This window comes from Peromyscus californicus, unplaced genomic scaffold (assembly GCF_007827085.1).
Source record: "Peromyscus californicus insignis strain IS unplaced genomic scaffold, ASM782708v3 Scaffold_4__1_contigs__length_199733344, whole genome shotgun sequence".
NCBI classification, from domain to species: domain Eukaryota; kingdom Metazoa; phylum Chordata; class Mammalia; order Rodentia; family Cricetidae; genus Peromyscus; species Peromyscus californicus.
Genome location: NW_026294562.1, coordinates 127,514,201 through 127,534,850, shown reverse-complemented (window position 1 = coordinate 127,534,850; position 20,650 = coordinate 127,514,201). Strand labels below are relative to the sequence as shown.

Below are 20,650 nucleotides of genomic sequence, written 5' to 3'. Positions count from 1 at the left end.
TTGTCTACACTGCTCTTCTCTGAACTCTGACCCATCTGCTGATGACTTTGTGGGTGGCCCAGAGCCTTGTGTGCATAGACTGGGATAACTGCATGCCCACTATCTTCCAGGAGTACAGGAGCTGTTCTGAGAGCATCTCCCTACACCAGCCTCCCATAGTGCACTCTGCCCACCCCTCCTGCAGTGGGCTCTTCCCAGCACACACTGACTGGATCTATGCCATCGGCTGGGCATAGGGACAGGAGATGCCTGCTGCCTCGGCCTGCCTGCCTGGAGAATATGAAGAGCCCCCCCCCCCCCACTTCTTCCCACCTTGTTAAGCACTCTAACAAGCAGGAATCACTGGCAAACAGATGCTAGGTGGCAGAATTGTTTTTCTGACCTTCTGCCCTGGAGACTATTGATTTGTTTGTCGATAGAAAGCTTAGGCATTTGTTCCAGAAGAGGACCTGGTCCTGTAGACGCAACTGTGCCAACCCAATCAAAATGGAAGATGTGGCAACAGAGAAACCACATGGGAGAGAAACCCTGGGGTGCTGGAGGGCCAAACCCCAGATCCTAGAGAAGCAGAGACCACAGCTTCCACTACAGGGAGAGGTATTTTTCTCTTCCATCCCGCAGGTCTTACAAAGCTCACTGCATTTTGCTAATACTCTTACCGAAGAGTGGGTGGTGAGAATGACTAGTGAGAAGAGAGAAAAAAAAAGGATGCATTCCCCAGCAGTTTTCAGGGAGGAAAAACTATGGCATGTTGTCATGATGGTCAGGGTTTAAATTCCTTTTTTTTTTTTTTTTTGGTTTTTCGAGACAGGGTTTCTCTGTGTAGCTTTGCGCCTTTCCTGGAACTCGCTTTGGAGACCAGGCTGGCCTCGAACTCACAAAGATCCACCTGCCTCTGCCTCCCGAGTGCTGGGATTAAAGGCGTGCGCCACCACCGCCCGGCTTTAAATTCCTTTTTTAAACTGAGATGTGAAGCCTATAAGACCACCCTGGGGAACTTTCCAAAATGCAAACACCCCTCCAACCAGCCCTCAGGTCAAGCTTAGAACAATTCCAGATGCTTGAGGCTTGGGAATGCTTGATCCTCAGCACTTTCCTAAGGGCCAGGTATAGGGGCACATACGTGGAAGCCCAGTGCTGGGTTATAGGGAGACATGCGGAGCCCAGCAGCATGCTGGCCCGCAGGTTCAGCCGGACAGAGACTTTGCATGGAAAACCAAGGTGGAGAAGAACTGAAGAAGACAACTGCTGTTGATCTCTGACCCCCACATGCACGGATGTGAATGTGTACCCATACACACACACACACACACACACACACACACACACACACACACACACACACACACACTTGCAGCTGCCTAGGAGACTCCTGGGTACCTCTCCCTAATTGTAACCTTCAAGGACAACTGTGGCTCTAGCTTCTTTTATCTTAATGGACAATTCTTTTTTTTTTTTTCCAAGTCCCATAAATACATTCTCTTTGTGTGTGACATATTTAAACTCATATCCATTTACATGGAAGCCCGTGTGAGAGTTCGTCCTTTCCCAAGCTGTGTGGTATAGAATGAACAGTCTATAGTTTATTTACCCATTCTGCTGTAGACAGACATTTGGGTGAGCTCCAGTTTGAGACAATTATGCATAAAACTGCTCGGAACGTTGTTATATATGCATATGTAAATGAGTGGACCTAAACACTCCATTCTGTTGGATAAGTGCCCAGAAACAGAACTGATGGATCACAGCACAGGCATATGCTGAGCTTTAATGGATGGTGCAAAAACTGCCCCAAGCAGAGGCTCCCTCGTGCATTCCCATCACAGTGTGGATTCCAGTTCCTCCTCATCCTCCCCAGCACTCGGGGCTATCATCTGGCTACTGTGTCAGAGCACCCCCTTGAGGTTTCAATGTGCATTTCTCTCCACACGCTGGCCAGCATCTTGGCATTTATCGGCCATTTTGGGAAGCAACAGGAGGAATCTCTCTCTTTCCTTCTCCGTGTGTGTGTGTGTGTGTGTGTGTGTGTGTGTGTGTGTGTGTGTGTGTGTGTGTGTGTGTGTGTGTTTCTATGCATGCACAGGTGTACGTGGGTGTGTGGAGGCTGGAGGCTGAAGTCAGGTACCTTTATCTATGGCTCTTCACTTTATTTTAAAATTTTCTTCTATTTTATGTATATGGGCAGCTTACCTGCATGTATGCTTGTGTTCCACATGTATGCCTGGTGCCCACAGGCCAGAAGAGAAGCGCTGAATCCCTCAAAACTGGAGTTATTAGCAGTTGTGAGCTACCATGTGGGTGGTGGAAACTTAACCTGGGTACCCTGAAAGAGCAGCCAGTGATCTTTACCTCTGAGCCATCTTTCTAGCTCCTCCACCCTTTTTCTGAGATGGGTAGCTCACTGAACTCAAGAGTTTACCTATTGGCTAGACTGTCTGGGTTTGATGCCTAGCACCCACATGGTGGCTCACAACCATCTATAATTCTAGTTCAAAGGGATCCCACACCCTCTTCTGACCTGCAGGCACCTTGAATGCATATGGTGCACACATATCCATTCTGGCAAAGCACACATATCTAAAATAAAGTAAGAAACCTTTGAAAAAAAAAAGTAACTCCTGGGGCTGTAGAAATAGTTCAATTGGTAAAGTCCCTGCTGTGGGTTTTATGGGTTTTATGTTGCTAAGATCATTCCTATAGTCTAATAAAAATTTACTAATCTCTTAAGATGGACTTTGATTGCTTCCTTCCATCATTACGTACTTCACGGTCTCCCATTCATATCAATCAAGTGACATCCTGGTCTCTCACAATGCTTCCTATATATACTTTCTATTTTTGTTATTGATGATGATGATGCTGATGATGATGGCGGCTGTGTGTGTCATGGTACCCATGTGGTCAGAAGACAGCTTTAGGAGTTGGTTCTCTCCTCCAACTGTGGGTTCCGGGTATCGAACCTGGGTCATCAGCCATGAGCAACAAACAAATGCTTTCCCTGCTAAGCCATCTCACTGGCCTTACAGTATGTTTTTCATATTTGCCTCAAGTGTGAAAAATCTCACTCCGAAATTCCTTGTGTAGAAAGGCCACAGGTATACCACACTGCTTAGCATAGCCCTGCACACTTTTTGGATCTCGGCGCTTTCTTTGAGCATTTGGGTTTGACAGGAGGGCAAAGAGACCCACTCACCGAGCAGCTGGTTGGCAGAGGAAGTGGTGAGGTTAAACTGCTGTTCCAGGTACTTGCCCAGGAAAGCAGCGAAGCCAGCCACCACAGCGATCTCCATGCAGGCAGCCAGGACGATGCAGGTGAACACGGGGTTTGAGAGCAGGTGCTTGGTGACCTTGGGGATCACTGTGGGGAGGGGCAGAAAGCAAGGTCAAAGTCACACGTGTTGGGTGCCTTATTAGAGATCCCGTCTTGATGCATTCTTGCCTGTGTCTTTAAACAACACCCAGAGGCACCTGGTGGCTCAGGGCAGAGTCTATCCTGTAGGACATTCGTAACTGTGAGAACTCTGGCTTCAAAACACATACCAACATCCCACAAAATAAGCCATTTTCTATTAAAATGGGCCACTCTACCTGGCTTGTTCAACACCACAACTTCAGGGGTTCACATGAGATAGTCAGGCACCTTTTAAGGAATTACAAGATTTTTTTTGTCCCCCACTCTGCTCTAAAAGGAAATTGGTTATGATTTTTTATATATATTCTAAATTTTATACATCAAAATATTTAGGTATATGTCAATATGCCCAATATATGAGCAATATTTAGAACTATAATCTATTTGTACAATGAGAAATATGTTTGAACCTCATCAGTGTCAAGAAAGAAATGAAGCTCTCATCCTTTACCAAATAGGTATGAACCAAATCAAGTTTCCCCTCCACCCCATCAGCTCTTACCTGCAGGGCCAGAGCAACCCATGAGGGTCTGAGCTATCAACCTTGATTTGATCACACCCTCCATAGTAACTAGTGAGATCACCTTGGAGTTTTTGCTGCTCAAGTGTCCACAGCAGGTAATCTCTGGCTTATAGTCTGGTCATTCAGCTTTTGGTCTACTTCATGGTGCTGGGATAGTTCCAGGATGCTCTACCCTCCCTCCATCCCCATCCCTAGACTTTGATCCCTTCTCAGCTGCATCTACATCTTATACTAGGTCTCTTCTCCCAAACTTTTACCACACACATACCCTGCCTCTCAGGTGGGCTTTCCTCATTGTCCAATCTAACCTGGAAGAGGCTCCCAGATAGCCACAGGTGCTTAGGGACTCACGAGCATTGGCTTTTGGCATACACACTCGAAGCCGTGTAACCATGTTAAATCTCAGCGGAGTCTGAGAGTGGTGTGCAGAGGCTGTATGCTTCCATCTTATTTATGGCACTCTACTTCCCTTACAATAGGTTTCATAAGCCACCGAAATTTCCTCTTTTATCAGTGCTTCTAAAAATCGGAGATATGTCTTTGTACTTTGAAAATAAGTACACTGCTTAGGCTTCCAGTAATTAGAATCCTTGGCACATGGTCTTCAACCAGCTTTCCTCAATGATGCTGTGATGGTATATCCTGGATGATGCTAGATCAGCCCTGTCTTTTCAGCATTGACGCCTTTACTATTTATTGAGTGTGTGTGTGTGTGTGTGTGTGTGTGTGTGTGTGTGTGTGTGTGTGTGTGTGTGAATGCAGATGCATGGATGCCAAGGCATGCCTATGGAGGTCAGCCTTGGCTGTCAGTCCTTGTCATTCACTTTGAGACAGTCATCTCCTTCTTGTCTTCCTGCCACACATGCCAGGTTCGATTCTGCAGAGCTTCTGTGGAGTCTCTTGTCTCTGCCTCCCACCTCCAAGAAGTTAGAAAACTTGTGCTGTTCATCCAGCCTCTACATAGATTCTGGGGATTCAAACTCAGGTCCTTAGACTTGCATGGCAAGCACTTTTACCCACTGACCCATCTCAGACTCTACACATTTATTTGGGCGTCTCTGCTGGACACCAAAATCTATACATGCTCAGATCTATTATAAAGAACAGTATACTGCTTGTCTGTAACTCACGCCCATCCTCTCATGTACCTTACGCCATCTCTAAACTACGAACATCAAGTACAAGGCAAATGCTATGCAAGCAGTTGCTAGAGCACATTGTGTAGGGGACCATGATAATGACGAAGTCTATACTTGTTCAGTACAGATGCAGCTTTCCGTGGAGTGCATTTCAAGCAGCAGTTGGTTAGGTCTGTGGATGTAGGACTTACACAGATGGAAGCCAGTGGTATTTACAAAATAATTAACCAAATAGAGCTGATTCATCAAGTGCTATGGCTTAAGACAAGTAAACTGATTTCAAGTAATTTGAAGACATCTTGTGTAAATCATAAATAATTCTCTATAAATAGTAAGGATAGAGGTGAGATGTAGGTTACAGCAAACATTGTCCAAGTGCTGGGCTGAGATTAGACTTGGGGCTGGCTGGGAATGTGGCTCGGTTGGTAGAGTGGCTGGCTTCGCATGCACACAGCCTTGGGTTTGATCTCCAGGGCTGCACAAAGCAGGTGTGGGGGCACATGCTGGCAATCCCAGCCCCCGGGAGGTAGAAGCAGGAGGATCAGAGTTCAAGATTGTTCTCCGCTACATAATGGGTTCGGGGCCAGCCTGAAACACGTGAGATCCTGTCTCATGCAAAAAAGGAGCATTATATTTTGCTATACTCGTATTAATAACAAAAATGAGGCATAGTGGCAGGGTGCACTGGTTTCTCCCTGTGCACATGGAAAAGATCAGACACAGAGACTCCTGTAAAGTCAGACTAAGTGTTAGAGAAACCCAACGAAGGGCCTGTGGCCATGTTAAATAAAAAGGTGGGCTGAGAGCCCAACCCTGCACTCCAAGGTGATGAGTTAGCCAGCTGTCCTGAAGAAGAGAGCTAATTACACAGGCCCAATTGCATCTCCTAGGAGACAGAACCTCCAAATGGCCCATCTAATTAGAATAAAATAATAATAGGAGACACATAAGTTTTTAATAACGTTAACAGACAAGCTCAATGCATCAAAATGACAGAACAATAGGCCAGGGACTGGCAGGCATACAAAACTTAAAATTTATCATCTCTGGGAAAGATATCAAGTTTCCAAAGTGAAACTCTCCAGAGGCGGGGGGTGGGGGGGTATTGGAGGGATTTAGTTATAGCCGTGTGCTGGACCAGATGACTGGAAGCCCGGGATTACCGTGGACGGAGCCCTGGATCCGACATCCGAAGGGACACAGTCAACAACCAGAGTTGGTGGCCTCGGTTGTTCTACTTGTGTTTCTGAGGCTTTAGGAAGGCAGCTTTGGGGTTAACTGAATGTGCAAAAAAAAAAAAAAAATTAAAGCCAAAACTTTACAAAGGGTATGAACAAAGATGGTAAACAAGCAGCTTCAAGTCCCTGGACTTGAAGCCCGTACATTGTGCTTAGAGTCTCCTGGTCTTTATGGGCACGCTGTGTGTATACTTTACAGGCCTTTAAACATTTATGGCAATCTGACTTTTAGAAGTATCATTTCAAATAAATGCCTAGGAGTGTTTGCTTTTAAAATCTGTGTTTAAATGTTAAGAAACTTACCTTTGTTAAATCCATATTGTTTTTAAGTAGTGTACAAATACTCAGGGAACTGTTGACTCTCCAGCATTTAAAGTGTAGCTTAACCAATGCAGAAAATGACCACAATGGGCATACACAGAGGGCGATTTGTTCTTCATGGACAAAGGTGCTTTGGGTATTAAGACTGCATCATGGTAAGTCGCTGCTGGTGGGCCAAGGCAAACTTGAGACAGTGTGGGCCAAGCATGAGGCTGTTTTGTACCCAGAATAAGGGGCTGGTGGGTCAGAGCCACACACTGTAGAGCGAGCAGTACAGATCACACCATGCTGTCACAGCACCTCCCTGGAAGGGGTGAGTATGAAGCAAAGATTTGGCTGCTGTTGTGTCATGGCAGACACCACTGTTGGGTGTCTAGGCTCTTTCAGAAAGATGACATCTACTCGGGAAAGCACGGCCAACAGCGAAGGGAGCAGGTTTGGGACAATCCAGCTAGATGGTTCTCCACCATGCTTTCACTGTAGCTTTCATTTCCTCAGTTGGAGGGCAGGCTCTGCCGAGTGGGACTCCAGAAGAATGAGGAGCTTTGCACTCCCCCGGACCACACCACCAGGAGCCTCCGACAGCAGAGTTTATCGGGCTCCCAAATGACACGGATGATGATTTGAGTCCATTACTTCATCTCTTTTGACCTCAGTATGGCCTTAATCGTCATCAGAATCCTCCTGATCTGTTTGAGGGTAGGAAGGGCTCTGGCCCCATGAAGGCGATTCCAGTTAACAGAACATTTCCATACTTCTGCAGGCTTTTAATTATTCCGGAGTTCATTCCATTCTGCAAGAAGGGCTCCTTGTTAAGACAGGAGCCTTCCTGCTTGTCTTAATGCCTAGTGACTAACTTCTCCTTCAATTAGATGTGAAAATCATTCAGTTCAAGAATCACTGGACTGAAGGAAGGCTGGGACACCTTACTTGCATGACCCTTTTCTCTCTGTAGCCCAGCTGACTGGCTTCCAGAAATGACAGCTTCCTCCGGCATTCTTCCTCCCATCCACAATTTTATGGCAACAACTTGTAGCTATCAAAAGCAGACTCTTTTTTCACAGGGTCAGCCCACCTTCCATACCCCCAGCTTGGCAATGAGGCCTTAATTAGCTTGATTGTGGGGCTGTCCTAGTGCTTCAGGTGGCCTGCTAAGCCCATGAAAGCCAGCCTTTCAAGGAAGGAGTGGCTCATGAGTGGCCCAGACAAGCAGAGACTGCTGGACCAACGCCACAACAGGCCACTGGACACCTGCAGCCTCCTTTAGCCATTTAATTCTCCCTTACTGAGTTGGCCTTGGTACTGGAGCTGAGGTGTAAGGGGTTGGATTGAATCCTGCAGTTCTACCAACTGGAGAAACCTTTCCAGCTCTCCCTGGGAGTCCACTGCTGTCACAATGGGAACTAGCCCAGGGAAGCCGGTTCCATGGAAAGCATGCTGCCTACTGTGAGCCCTCAGAAAACATTCCTGTGGGACAGAGGATTGCCATTCATTGGTGGGTCCCAATCCACCAATGGGCAGATCTGGGGACACCCTAAGGACTAATGTCATTAGAACCTTGTCTATGCCCTAAGTGTTACTGCATATAGTGTCATTAGCATATTGCCAATGTGCTAATGTCATCCTAAGTGGTTACCATCAACACACTGACTCACAACACAACCCTCACAATAAACATGAGCTTGGAACCACTGAAATGCTCCATTTACAAATGAGGAAACTGAGGCAGAGAGAGACTGGTTCCACAATGAGAGAGACATAGTAGAAACTCCAGCCACAGCACCAGCCACCACTTGTGATAAGTGTGTTGTTTTGTTCTGGATTCTCTGAGCTACTATTTTTATTTTGAAGACTAAGCAAGCAAGCTGGACCTGCCAATAAGAAGTACAGCTTCACTCTCACAAATAACAGTGAAAAGTCCCCTTGAACCCGGGGGTCTTAGCCACTTTCCTACTGCTGTGTTAAGAAACCATGACCAAAGAAAGAGTTTATTTGGGGCTTACAGTTTCAGAGAGTGAGTCCATGACCATTATGGAAGAGAGCATGGTGGCAGGTAGGCATGGCATTGGGGCAGGAGTAGACAGCTCACATCTTGAGATACAACCACAAGTCAGAGAGAGAGAGAGAGAGAGAGAGAGAGAGAGAGAGAGAGAGAGAGACAGACAGACAGACAGACAGACAGACAGACACAGAGAGCTAACTGGGAATGGCATGGGCTTTTAAAAATCTCAAAGCCCACCACCAGTGATATACTTTCCCTGAAAAAGCCACAATAATAATAATAATAATAATAATTATTATTATTGTTATTTTACTTTTTATTGATTCTTTATGGATTTCACATCATACATCCCGATCCCTTTCATCTTCCTGTCCCTTTGCACCCACTCTCTGCCCCTGCAGCCTGCCCACCAAAACAAAATAAAATTTGAGAAAAGGAAAGAAAAAAAATCTCGTTGTGAAAGCCTCAGTGTGACATGGTGAGTCACACAGTGTACCCTTCAGTCCATATATCTTTACTTGCAAGTGTTCACTGCAATGAGTCATTGGTCTGGTTTGAGGCCTCTGACTTTTGCTGGGCCCTCACTGGGACTTGTCTTGGACATCCTGCTGTTGTCCTGTGTTACGGAGGTCCTGCAGCTTTGGATCTGCAGGACCCGCCCCTTCACATGCTCCAGCAGATCATAGATGGGGTGGGATGTTAAGGTGGACCAACCCATAGCCCTGGTTCTGGGCGTGGTTGGTAGCTGGGTTGGCCAACCCACCAACTCTACCTTATCCTCATCACCAGGGAGAGCTCTTACTCACCACCCCAGCAAGTTCACCTTATGCAGCAAGTAGCAAGGGGCAGGACCAGATCTCCTGGTTTCAGGCCCTCAGGGCCTACCCAAACCCACAGCACCAGGGTCAGCACTATTGCGTGGCCCAGGTGAGGTGCAGGGGCCACTCTCCCAAGTGCCGCAGCTGGTGAGGGGCAGGGCCTGCTCTCTCACCTGCCACAGATGGCAAGGGGTGGGTGAAAGGGGGAAGAGCCTCTTTCCCTCGCCCTTGCCACCACGTGGGGGCGGGGACAGTTCTCCCACTTCCACATTCTCAGGGCTGGCTCACCCATGCCTCTGCCAACAGGGTCAGCTCCACTATGCTTCCCAGGTGAGATGCAGGACCTATTCTCCTGAGTGCTGCAGCCAAGGCCACACTTATTAATCCTTCCCAAACAGTTCCACCAACTGGGGACCAAGTATTCAAATACACTAGCCTATGGGGGAATTCACTTTCATTCCACCTAACTGAAAAAAAACGATCTGCTGTGCTGTGGACCTGGGACTTAGTCCAAGATTTTTTGAGGAAAGGAGCTAGGAAAGAGGGAGGGGAAGGAAGAAATAAAAGAAAGAGTTGGAGGGCTGAAGGAGGAGCTCAGTACCATAGAAAATGTTTGCCTGAGGAAAGTTGTATAACATCAAGTCAGGAACCATGCTCTAAAGAGGCAGGCACTGTGGATTTAGATTTTGGATTCAGGACTTGGTAGGTCTGTGACTCATGTCCACTTTTCTGTGAAGATGCAAAGAGACCCAAGATCAAGAAGCATGTGATCCAGCATCCCGGGCACACAGGCAGGAGCTCAATGTGAATCAAGATGAACAGGCAGAAGCGAGGCCAAGTGAGGGATTCCTGGCATTTGTACAGTGTGTTATGCAGTCACCAGGCTTGCTTTGGTAATTCGTCTCTATGAATGGACCAATGAGTGACAGTTGGGAAAAGACTGGGGCAGGGTTACCATGGCCATGGAGGTATTATGTTGAGTCATCATTGGAGTCAAGGGCTTCCCCAGTAGAGGTACCTCTTCCACGGAGCCAATCATCAGGTCAGGTTAGGAGTCAAGTATCCTAACTCACTAGCCTTCCAGGACTTGGAGGAGCCCTGACAGCGGTTATTGTGGGGCTCCATGGAGATCTCACTAGATTACACTCAGTGTATTGTGCTTTAAGGCTGTCTACTGAGACTGGCCTTGACTTGCTTGCTTTTCTTTTATTCAGATTTGTTGTCACACTGTTCATACTGTCAGATGAGGAAGATGAGGTCTGTGTATGCTGTGATCATAACCACAACAGCCACGCCTGTCAGCCTTCCACTGCTGACAGAGCACTGTGCTGAGGGCTTTGCCTCCACCACAGAGGCGGGAGGTTTAGCATCACTGCTTTAGACTCAGGGCACCAGGGTGTTTGTTTTGTTTTGTTTGTTTTGTTTTGAGAGCCCTTGCACAGGAATGCAAAGCTGAGTTCTGAAGGAGGATAAATCTGAACTCACATCTGAACCTTCAAGCTGCCATGGGGATTTGAACTAAGCTTAAAAAAAATGGTTTTCTAAAAGCTTAGTGGCCATGAAGCATTTCACCACAGGTGGGACTCAAGAGAACAGAGGAATGGAAAGAGCTGGAGAATCAGAAATCATCCTAACAGAAGGGATGGGTGGGAAGGAGGAAGGAGGAGAAAAATGGGAAAACACTATGATGGAGGTACTAGAGTGATCAAGATTAAGGGCACACCCTGGGAAAAATGAAACGTTATGACGCAGCTGCCTCCCAGCTGGTTCTCCATGTGCCCAAACCAGAGCTACCATTACTGGCAACAGTGCCTAGCCTCTTCCTGTCTTTCCCAGGTGAAGAGCTACCTGAGAGCAGGGATGAAAAGACCAAGTCATCATGTCCCAAAGAGAATATGTCTAACCAATCCAGGGGGCAGAGCGGGTTAAGGAATCCAATAACTAAATGAGTGAATGCATCATCACAAAGGTTTGCAGGGAGCTCTTGCAGGCTTCTGAGAGACAAAGGGCAAACCTATGACCAAAGGATGAGTGAATTCCACAGGTTCATGTCTGTGGAGGAGGTGGGGACGATGAACTCAGTGAAGATAAATGACGTCTTAGCTCTGGGGTCAGAAATCCAGAACATGTGTCTCTTCTCACTCCCACGGACAATTCTGGAGTTGTCTAGACCATTCCCTTGGTTAAGAGTAGAAGAAAGTCCAGATACAAGAGGAGCCCAGCAGTGACCAGGAATTTTCTGGAAGCAAGCATCCATTACACACTGTCCTCAGGCTAAGCAGCCTATGGTTGCAGTTATAGGTCTACTGTGGCCATGCCAGTAAAGCTGAACCAGTTTGCTAGTCTCTGCCCCTGACCTCTCTCATTACACTCTTGGAGGAAATAGCTCCCAGGTGTCCTGTCCTTAGAAGGAAACAGGTACAGGGCAATGCTTTCTTTCTTTGTAAGAAGGAAGTTGTGGCCTGGGTGAGCAAACAGGAAACCACCGGCCCCAAATAAACACTTAGAACGAAACCTAAGTGTGAGCTGGTGTGTGTGAACTGGTGTGCACTGGCCATGGCAGCCACAGCCAAGAACTGGTTGATTTCATTGGTTCTTTTGGGACCGCCAGGAGGGTCTAAGGGAAAAGGAGTGGTGGGCTATTCGCACAAGTCCATTTGAAGGCAAGAGCTAAGAGTCAGGCTATCGCTCCACACTGCTGTTAGTTACCCAGGGTCTTCCCTTTCCACGGACGGCCTGGGAAGCACAGGCTTACCCAGGAATGGCAGAGAGGACAGGAGAAAGCGGGATTAGAAGCAGCAGCTGCTTCTTCAGACCCAAGCGTTGTATCTTTCCAAGGCCAAGACAGCAGAGAGAAACTGACTTAGATAATAACGAGTCCCGTAAGCAAACAGGCACTTTACTTCACACCTGCGTCTAAAAACCTCCTCTGTGAAAACGCATTCTGCCCGGGTGCCACACAGGGCTTGCTGTCCCTAGTTCTTCTGGAAGTGAAAACCCAGCAACGTGAGAATTCATTCATGGAAAGTCTACAAGGAGAGACAGAAGCATTCTGGTAAAGCAAGTGGATGCACAGTCCACCTCAAAACCAAGCCCCTACCTCCTCTTGTTTGCTTGTAGCAGGATCTCATGGTACTCAGATCACCCTGGGAGTCCATCCTGCCCCAGCTTATTTGTGACAGAATTCTCTCAGCACTTCAATTTATGTAAATCCAACTATGGGGAAGCGGGAGGGAGGAGCTGTAGGCAAGCCTATAGAGTGTTTCCTTAATTAGTGACTGATGATGGAGGGCCCAACCCATTGTGGGTGGTGCCACCCCTGAGCTGGTGGTCCTGGGTTCTATAAGAAAGCAGGCTGAGCAAACCAATAAACAGCACCCCTCCATGGCCTCTGCATCAGCTCCTGCCTCCAGGTTCCTGACATTTGAGTTCCTGTCCTGACTTCCTTCACTGATGAACAGCGATGTGGAAGTTTAAGTCAAATAAACCCTTTTCTCAACTTGATTTTGGCCATGGTGTTTCATCATAGCAATAGTAACCCTAACTAAGACAACATGCTTGTTATGCTAACACCTGGAAGGTAGAGACAAACAGCTCTCCCTGTGTCTTGCCGGCTAGCCAGCCTAGATAAATCTACCAGTTCCAGGCTAGTGAGAACCCCATGTGAAAAAAACAACACAACAAAACAAAAAAACAACAACAACAAAATCTGTAGATGGCTCCTCTACATTTATGTGCACATATGCGCATGTCCATCAGCATACACATATGAACTTGCCTTCCCCTCTACCATGTGAGAAGGTCGTGGACAGGTTCCTACCTGTTTGGATAGCCACTGCTTTCCTGATGGTGCTGATCTGTTCCAAAGATCCCCCTCTGGGGGATGCTACCTTCCAGTTATTTCCTTTTGCTTATTCATTCAACACAATCTGACACACCAACCATGCCTGGCATCATGCTGGGTACCCTCTTCTGTTTGGCTCAGTGGCTTTGTTGAACTAGCCAAGAAGAGAGCATCCCATTAAGGGGCACTCCAGTGCTGGTTCCCAGCAGGCACTCCAGGATAAGAACACTATGAACTCACTGAGCAGCCTGGTCCCTGGGGAATCATAACCAAACTCCTGTGACACAGCAGGATGTAAGGCACACCCTGGCTCAAGACTGCCAGTGCTTGGAAAGACAGATTGCTTCGCTCACCACGGAAGCAAGAGTGTAGAATTTCACAGTCTATCTACTACAGGATAAGAGGAGAGGGATCATATCATATACAGCATTCAGCAGGCGGTGTGATCATGCTCAGAGTACTAGGCTCCTCACAAACACACTTGAATGAAAGGTGCAGGGGCCCCAATAAGGAAAAAGTAGCAGAAGCCAATTGCTGAGCTGAGAAGGGATGGAAGAAGCCAGGGCTGGAGAGGGGTCCAGCAGACCCTTCCTGACATGGGTGGGTCACTTGTGGGTTTGTGGCAGCCCATAGACATGCACAGCTCTTATCATGTGTTCACAGGTGGGCCCTATGGAAGCCAAAGCCTGGGTGGGTTGGGGTGGAGGTGGCCAGGATGCTTCACGAAAACAAAACTGTGTCGGGCCTGGTAACGCCCCTTCCCGGATCCCTTCATTCCTCCCCTTACCACACGGCAGAATGTAGTACCAGGGTGTCAACAAAAATGGAAGCGTCTCTACCTTCTTGGAGGTACAAAGGAAGGCATCTGTCACCCATCCGAAAGTAAAAGGAAGCCATGCCAGGGAAGGGGTCCCTCCAGGAAGTCAAGAAGCTGTGCTTCGGAAATGAAAGGAAGCTGATGTCCAAGATGGGATGTGACTTCCAGAGAAGGGCACTAGAAGCATTTTGGAGGTGGGCAGGGGACTGCGGAGTGCATATAAGGAGACTGGGAGACTGACACAGCAGGACAAGGCGGGTGTGAACAGGGGCCACAGCTGGCTTTGCCACCGTTCCCTGAAGCAGCAGCTGTGTCCGTTACAAAATACATAACGACAGTGGCCGGAAGGAGGAAGGGTTCACTCTGCCTCACAGTCTGAGGTTACCACAGCAGGGAAGGTGCTACTATAGGCATGTGAGGCAATGGGATGGTCACACTGTTTCCACAGAGAGGAAGCAGAAAGGATACATCTTTTCATTTACCCTGGTGCTGAGCTCCTGGGATGGAACTGCCTACATCCAGGGGGTGGGTCTTCCTTTCTAGAAGAACCTTAAAGACACACCCAGAGGCCTGGGCTGGTGGTGCATGCTTTTAATACCAACACTCAGGAGGCAGAGGCTAACGGATCTCTGATCTCTGTGAGTTCGAGGCCAGCCTGGTCTACACAGCAAGTTCCAGGACAGCCAGTGCTATGCAAAGAAACCCTGTCTCAAACAAACAAAGACACCCCTCTCCCCGCCCAGAGATGTATTTCAGAGACAACTCTAAATGGCACCAAGCTGTCAATGAAGATGAAGGGTGAGTTTAGGTTAGGAAGGGGCCCTGGGTGGACAACAGCTGGGGGAGATTGGGGGCAGGATCTGGCTGTTGAGATTTGGCAGAGAAGGGCCACCGAGCAGTGCTGGGCTGGCCTGGGCCAGGGTGAGGCATCAAGGCAGAGCTGTGCTCCTCTCACAGGGGGGCTCCACTAGAGAAAGTGCACAGGGCTCAGCTGTGGCCATTGAGAGGCCACTTGTCTGTGGGTGGGTGAAGGGCTGAGACAAGAGGGCTCAGCTTCTGACCGCCCCTCTCAGAGATCAAAGTCAGGACTTGCCCTGAGGATTCTGAGCCTTGACATAGGCAGTTACACTGATCCCAGCAGGTCAGGACCTGCCGGTGCCAGCAGGGAGCAGGGGCTTCCTCCCAGTTCAGCTGGAGTTCTCCCCATTGGAAGACCCATTGTTTTAGGGGACATCTGTGCGGCTGCAGGAGACAGTTTTAGCACACACTGCCGAAAGGTCACTTCGCACCTGGTGATGCCACTTGTTTTTTTAAGAGTCTACTCAGTCAAAGAGGCAGCACGGTGTCAGGCTTAAGGAGACAGGCATTGTTTTCCTCACATTGAGTCAAGTGTCATTCTTTTCCAACTTAACTTTGATTTCCATATCTGTCCATCAGTACCAAAGGCTCATAGGGCTGGAGAGTCAATGGGATAATGGATGAGAACAGTTTTGTTGTTGCTGTTGTTTTGTGTGTGTGTGTGTGTGTGTGTGTGTGTGTGTGTGTGTGTGTGTGTGTGTGTGTATGTGTGTGTATGCGCGCATGCGTGGGCATGCAGGAACCTCTGTAGAGGCCAGAGTCGATGCCCAGTGTCTTCCTCTGTTGCTCTCCATCCTATCTTTTGAGATAGAGTCTCTCACTGAGTCTGGAGCTTGCCGATTCAGCTGGACTGCCTGAGAGCCTCGTGGACCTACTGTCTCTGCTTCCCGGTTACAGGTGTGTGCCACTGTGCCTGGCGTTTTACATGGATGCTGGAGATCTGAACTCAGGTCCTTAGGCTCGTGCAGCAAGCACTTTACTGAGTCATACTCCCAGCCCGCCCACGTGTACGTACCCACACACGCACACGCTTATATACTCACGCCGTGTTTATTTGTTTCTTCATTCATTAAAGTGGCGCCACCACTTCATGCCAGGCACTGCCTCACACTGTAAGTGAGCAGATGACCGAGAGCTTCGTTCTAGAGGAGATGCAGAGCACCCGCCCCGCCCCCTGGGTGGACCAGACTACAGTGGTCATGTAGTAGTAGGGGCTTTTGCAGAGGCCAAGTGGACGACAGGGCAATATAGCCGACCTTGTCCTGAACACAATGGGGCACGCACATAGAAGGGCAGGATGCATGTCTGTGTGTGTGTGTGTGTGTGTGTGTGTGTGAGCACACATGTATGCACCCAAAAAAGGGTGCTTTCTGAGGAGGGAAGGACAGAGACAGCCCAAAGGTGAATCAAGGGAGGAAGGGTACTGCAGGCAGAAAGGAAAGAGGGGGTGTTCCTGATGCGCTACACAAACACAAATCACACAAAGCGAGCAGATGAAGGGGACAGATCACTTCACTGGGGGGCCAGATCCTGCCCATCAAGGCTTCCCAGGAGATATCTGAGACGACTTCAAAATGAAATGCAAAACTATAGAAGTGACATTGAATGTAGTAACTGGAGGCACCACATGTCTATTATAGAAACAGGCCTATGTCTATCACAAAACTGTGGGTGTGAGATTTAACATGCCAGTGATGATAACATCGAGTGCCGACTGTATAAACATGACTGATTTTACTTATTTTAATTATATATTTATGTATTTATTTATGTGTGTGTGTGTGTGTGTGTGTGTGTGTGTGTGTGTGTGTGTCCACACACACATGCATAAGCAAGCAGGCCACGGCATGGATGTGGAGGTCAGAGGACGGCATGTAGGAATCAGTTCTTTTTGTCCACCACGTGAGTTCTGGGGCTCAAACTGATGTAGTCAGGCTTGGCAGCAAGCATCTTTACCCAATCAGCCACCTCAATGGCCCTGGATTATTTATTACGCTCTCCCTGAGCTGTTCTTCCCTCTAGAGAGCCTTTCATAAATTCCGCACACACTGTACAGCCACTGGGTCCGAGAGGGTCATACCTCGTGCCAATATATAACCGATTGGCGTCGAAGGAGAGGGAAGAGGGTACCCGGCATTAGGATGAAGGTGTTGGAGGGGGCACCTCAAATCTGAGGTCATCAGGGCAGAAGCACCTCAGGGCCAAGGCTTAGAAGCAAAGAGATCTGGTGGCCTGTTGAGATCTAAAACTGTCCTGGGTTTGGCGGCCTCCCACCTGGGGGCAGGGAGGGCGACATCACAGCTTAATAAACCCAAGCCATGGTTTGTCTGCCATCTGCTTTATAATAGTGCTTATGTGATGGCTGTCACAAGCTGGGGACTTCCAGGCTATCCTGAAACCAGCTTCCACGCTTTCCATCACTCACCTTCTGCAGAGAGTTACAAACTCAGCTGATGGCTGCCGTTGTGGGCAACAGACCTTCAAAGTCTGTTGACAAGAAAGCATGTCCCTTGAAAACTGAACCACAGACCTAAACTCCCATTATTGTGATAGGGTAAGCGCCCTGTATATGGTGATACATAGAAATGCCAACCGGAGACAGTCGCTGAAGGTGAAACCAGATCTCCATGTCAAAGCCAAGTAGAGCTAAATGTCGTGACCAAGGTGGCACAGGAGGGAAGTGGCTGAGCCAAACTGGAGCTCAGGATGTCCCACTCCAGACAGGCTCTTCTGTATCACTCTCAGAAACCTGGGAAGGATGCATGGTGGGGTTGAAGGGCTGCTGTAGACAGATTTTCTGAGCGTGGCCTGGGACTCAAATAGATTATGCAAGAAGAAAAACCTCTGTAGGCTCCAAAGAGATCCATGAGAAATGGCCATTAAGATTCTGAGATGTGCCGGGCAGTGGTGGTGCACACCTTTAATCCCAGCACTCGGGAGGTAGAGGCAGGCGAATCTCTGTGAGTTCGAGGCCAGCCTGGTCTACAGAACAAGATCCAGGACAGGCACCAAAACTACAGGGAAATCCTATCTCCAAACAAACAAACAAACAAAAAAACCAAACAAGATTCTGAGATGCCATGACCCTACCACAGCCAGGGTCTGTGTTGATGTTCAGAGCTCCTGTTACTGAAGACTGTTTGGATGGCCAGGGTCTGGGCTGTCACCTGAGATCATGTGGGTGTTTGAGAGCCACATTGCCACAGAGGTCATACTGATCTGAGTGGCCTGTGCTACCACCCAGGACCATGTGACATCCAGGCTCAAGCTGTTGCTGAGGGCCATATCTGGGTCCATGGTCCTGCTGTTGCTGGGGTCGGTATTGGTATCCATGACTCGGACATGTGTGTTGAAATTCCAGGGCCATGGTGAGCTGGCCCCATCCTTTGTCAGCCTTGGGAGATATGGCCCTGTCCCTCAATGGCCACTGCAGCAGGAGAGCTAGTTCCACCCCTCATGGGAGAGCTGGCCCAGCCTTCATCATGGTTTTGGGAGAGCTGACCCCAATGATGTGAGTGCAGGTGAGCGAGCTGGCTCTGTCCCTTGCCTGAGGGGGACAGTCTCAGTGGAGGACGAGAGTGACCAACTCAGCTACCACCCAGGCCCACATCTAGTGCTTGGGTTGGCCCACTCCAACATCTACTCCATCTATGACCTGCTGGAGTCTGTGAAGGGACTGGTCCTGCAGAAACACAGCCGCAGGATCTCCAAGATTCGGGTCAACAACAAGATATCAGAGAAGTTTCAGTGAGGGCCCAGTATTGGTGGTGTACCAGAAGCCAGAGGCCTTGAACCAGACCAACAACTCACTACAATGAACATTTGCAAGTAAAGCTGTTTGGACAAAAGGGTACAAACCACAGCTCCCAATGCCACTAAGACGAACGAAGAGATGATGGAGAGGAGGGAAAGACAGAGGATCAAAGTGGTTTTTGTTTGTTTGTTTTTAATATATATTTTTTCATTTTCTTGGTGGAGGAGGCACTGCAAGGGTGAAGGATGTATATGGAGGGACTGGGAAATGAGTGGGATTGGGGCGTATGATGTGAAATTCCCAAAGACTCATTAAAAATTATGTTTAAAGTAGTTTCCGAGAGGCTTGTATTCCTCTGATATATCTACAGTGTTCTACTTATTTGTGTCCAAGAATATAAGAATATCCTGGAGACCACAAGGGCTGCTGAGATTTTCTTTTTTCTTTTTTGTGAATCGGAGGAAGAGTTAGTGTGGGAACACCAGCAGCACTGAAGGGTGCATTTAGTGAACATGTTCCTGTGGCAAAACCACGTTGCTCATGGGGGAAGCTAAAGGGTATAAATACAGTGGGTTCTTCTCTGGGGCTAGCACCTGGGTGGTTGTTTAGTAGCACAATGGTTCAGATCACCGAATTCCTGCTCTTGGGGAAGTCTTCTGGAGACACAGTTTTCCTGCCCTGCTGGAATATCCTCTAGTCCATCCATTAGTGGACCAACTAAGGGGAACTGCTCATTCTAAATGAAAAATCATTACTCACGGACGTGTGTTCACAGAGATACCATGCTTGAACCACTCCTGATCTAGTGAGTTCTGAACTCGTTGACCCAAAGGCATACTTCTCAGCCCAGGCCAATTACTCAGGGCTCATCTTGACTTTGATGTGTCCTCTCTTGCTGCATGCCTCCTCTATTGAACTATAAGTTCTAGGACACAGGCCACTTAACCATGGCCATGTCCCTAGCTCCTAGCAGGGACTCCCTGAATGGAGTAGATGAAGCAGGGTGGCTGATCCTTATCCCACAAACTCTGAAACTGTGACAATCCATGGCTCAAGACCCAGCTGAGCTCTGCCTTCCACCCTCCCTGGCCTTCTACAGGTCTGTCACTTCCCGTGCCACGGCTGTCTTTGATGGCTTGCGGGTGGGGTCTATAATGGCCTGTTTCTTTTCTATCTCTGCATACCCAGAGACAAAAGGGAGTGTCTACAACTATGGTTTGTGGGAGACAGAACTATCACCTGGACAAAGAAAGACCTGGAAAGGTTGCCACGACTGAGGATCAGGGTACTCTCTTGCCAGATCTACTCTGATGCCAGCCTGGTGGATTATTGTGGGTCTGGGCCTTGGAATTACAGTCAGCTCTGCTCTTAAGATAACAGCAGGTATCACTTTCCAACTGGCTGGGAACTTCTGGAATTTGCCAGTTTTGAAGGTAGAGGTAATTTACACCCTTCTTGAAGGGGTGGTCCCAGCTAAGGCAACCCCCAAGAACATACACTAGCTGGACTTCTCACCGACTAGTGCATTCAGAGCTTAAAAAGAGGAATTTTAAGGCCATCAGTTGGCTCACAGCACTTGTAGATACCGACAGAGAACATGGGACCAGACATGACATCAGGTTATTAAATTAGTGTCTTTTCAGAAATAGCACAGGCTCGTTCGGCTCCTCATGGGACTCACCGGTTTGATTAAGTGTCTCTGCAGACAGGGCTTTTGTTCTCAGGATGATGCTGTGATAGAAGAACTGTGCACAGTCTTAAACTTGTGGAACCAGGGTGGGGAGAAGGGAGCAACCTTACAGCCAGTGTGGAGTGTGACAGTGAAGGACCATGGGGTCTGTCAGAGCCTGGGATTATCAAGCACATGCCACAGATGCACCTCATCCTACAGGTGCTCAACTTGACTTTGATTTGACCTCTGGGC

General features: G+C 48.3%; 1 protein-coding gene across 2 annotated transcripts in view; it reads right to left on the bottom strand.

Moving 5' to 3' along the window:
* The window catches only part of Slco3a1 (solute carrier organic anion transporter family member 3A1), a 290,371-nt gene that overhangs the window by 47,070 nt on the left and 222,651 nt on the right, over window positions 1-20,650 (bottom strand). For both annotated transcript variants that reach the window (XM_052760922.1, XM_052760923.1), the window contains exon 5: window positions 3,194-3,358. In XM_052760922.1, coding sequence (XP_052616882.1) covers window positions 3,194-3,358 — 165 coding nt within the window. The remainder of the gene's footprint in view (window positions 1-3,193; window positions 3,359-20,650) is intronic.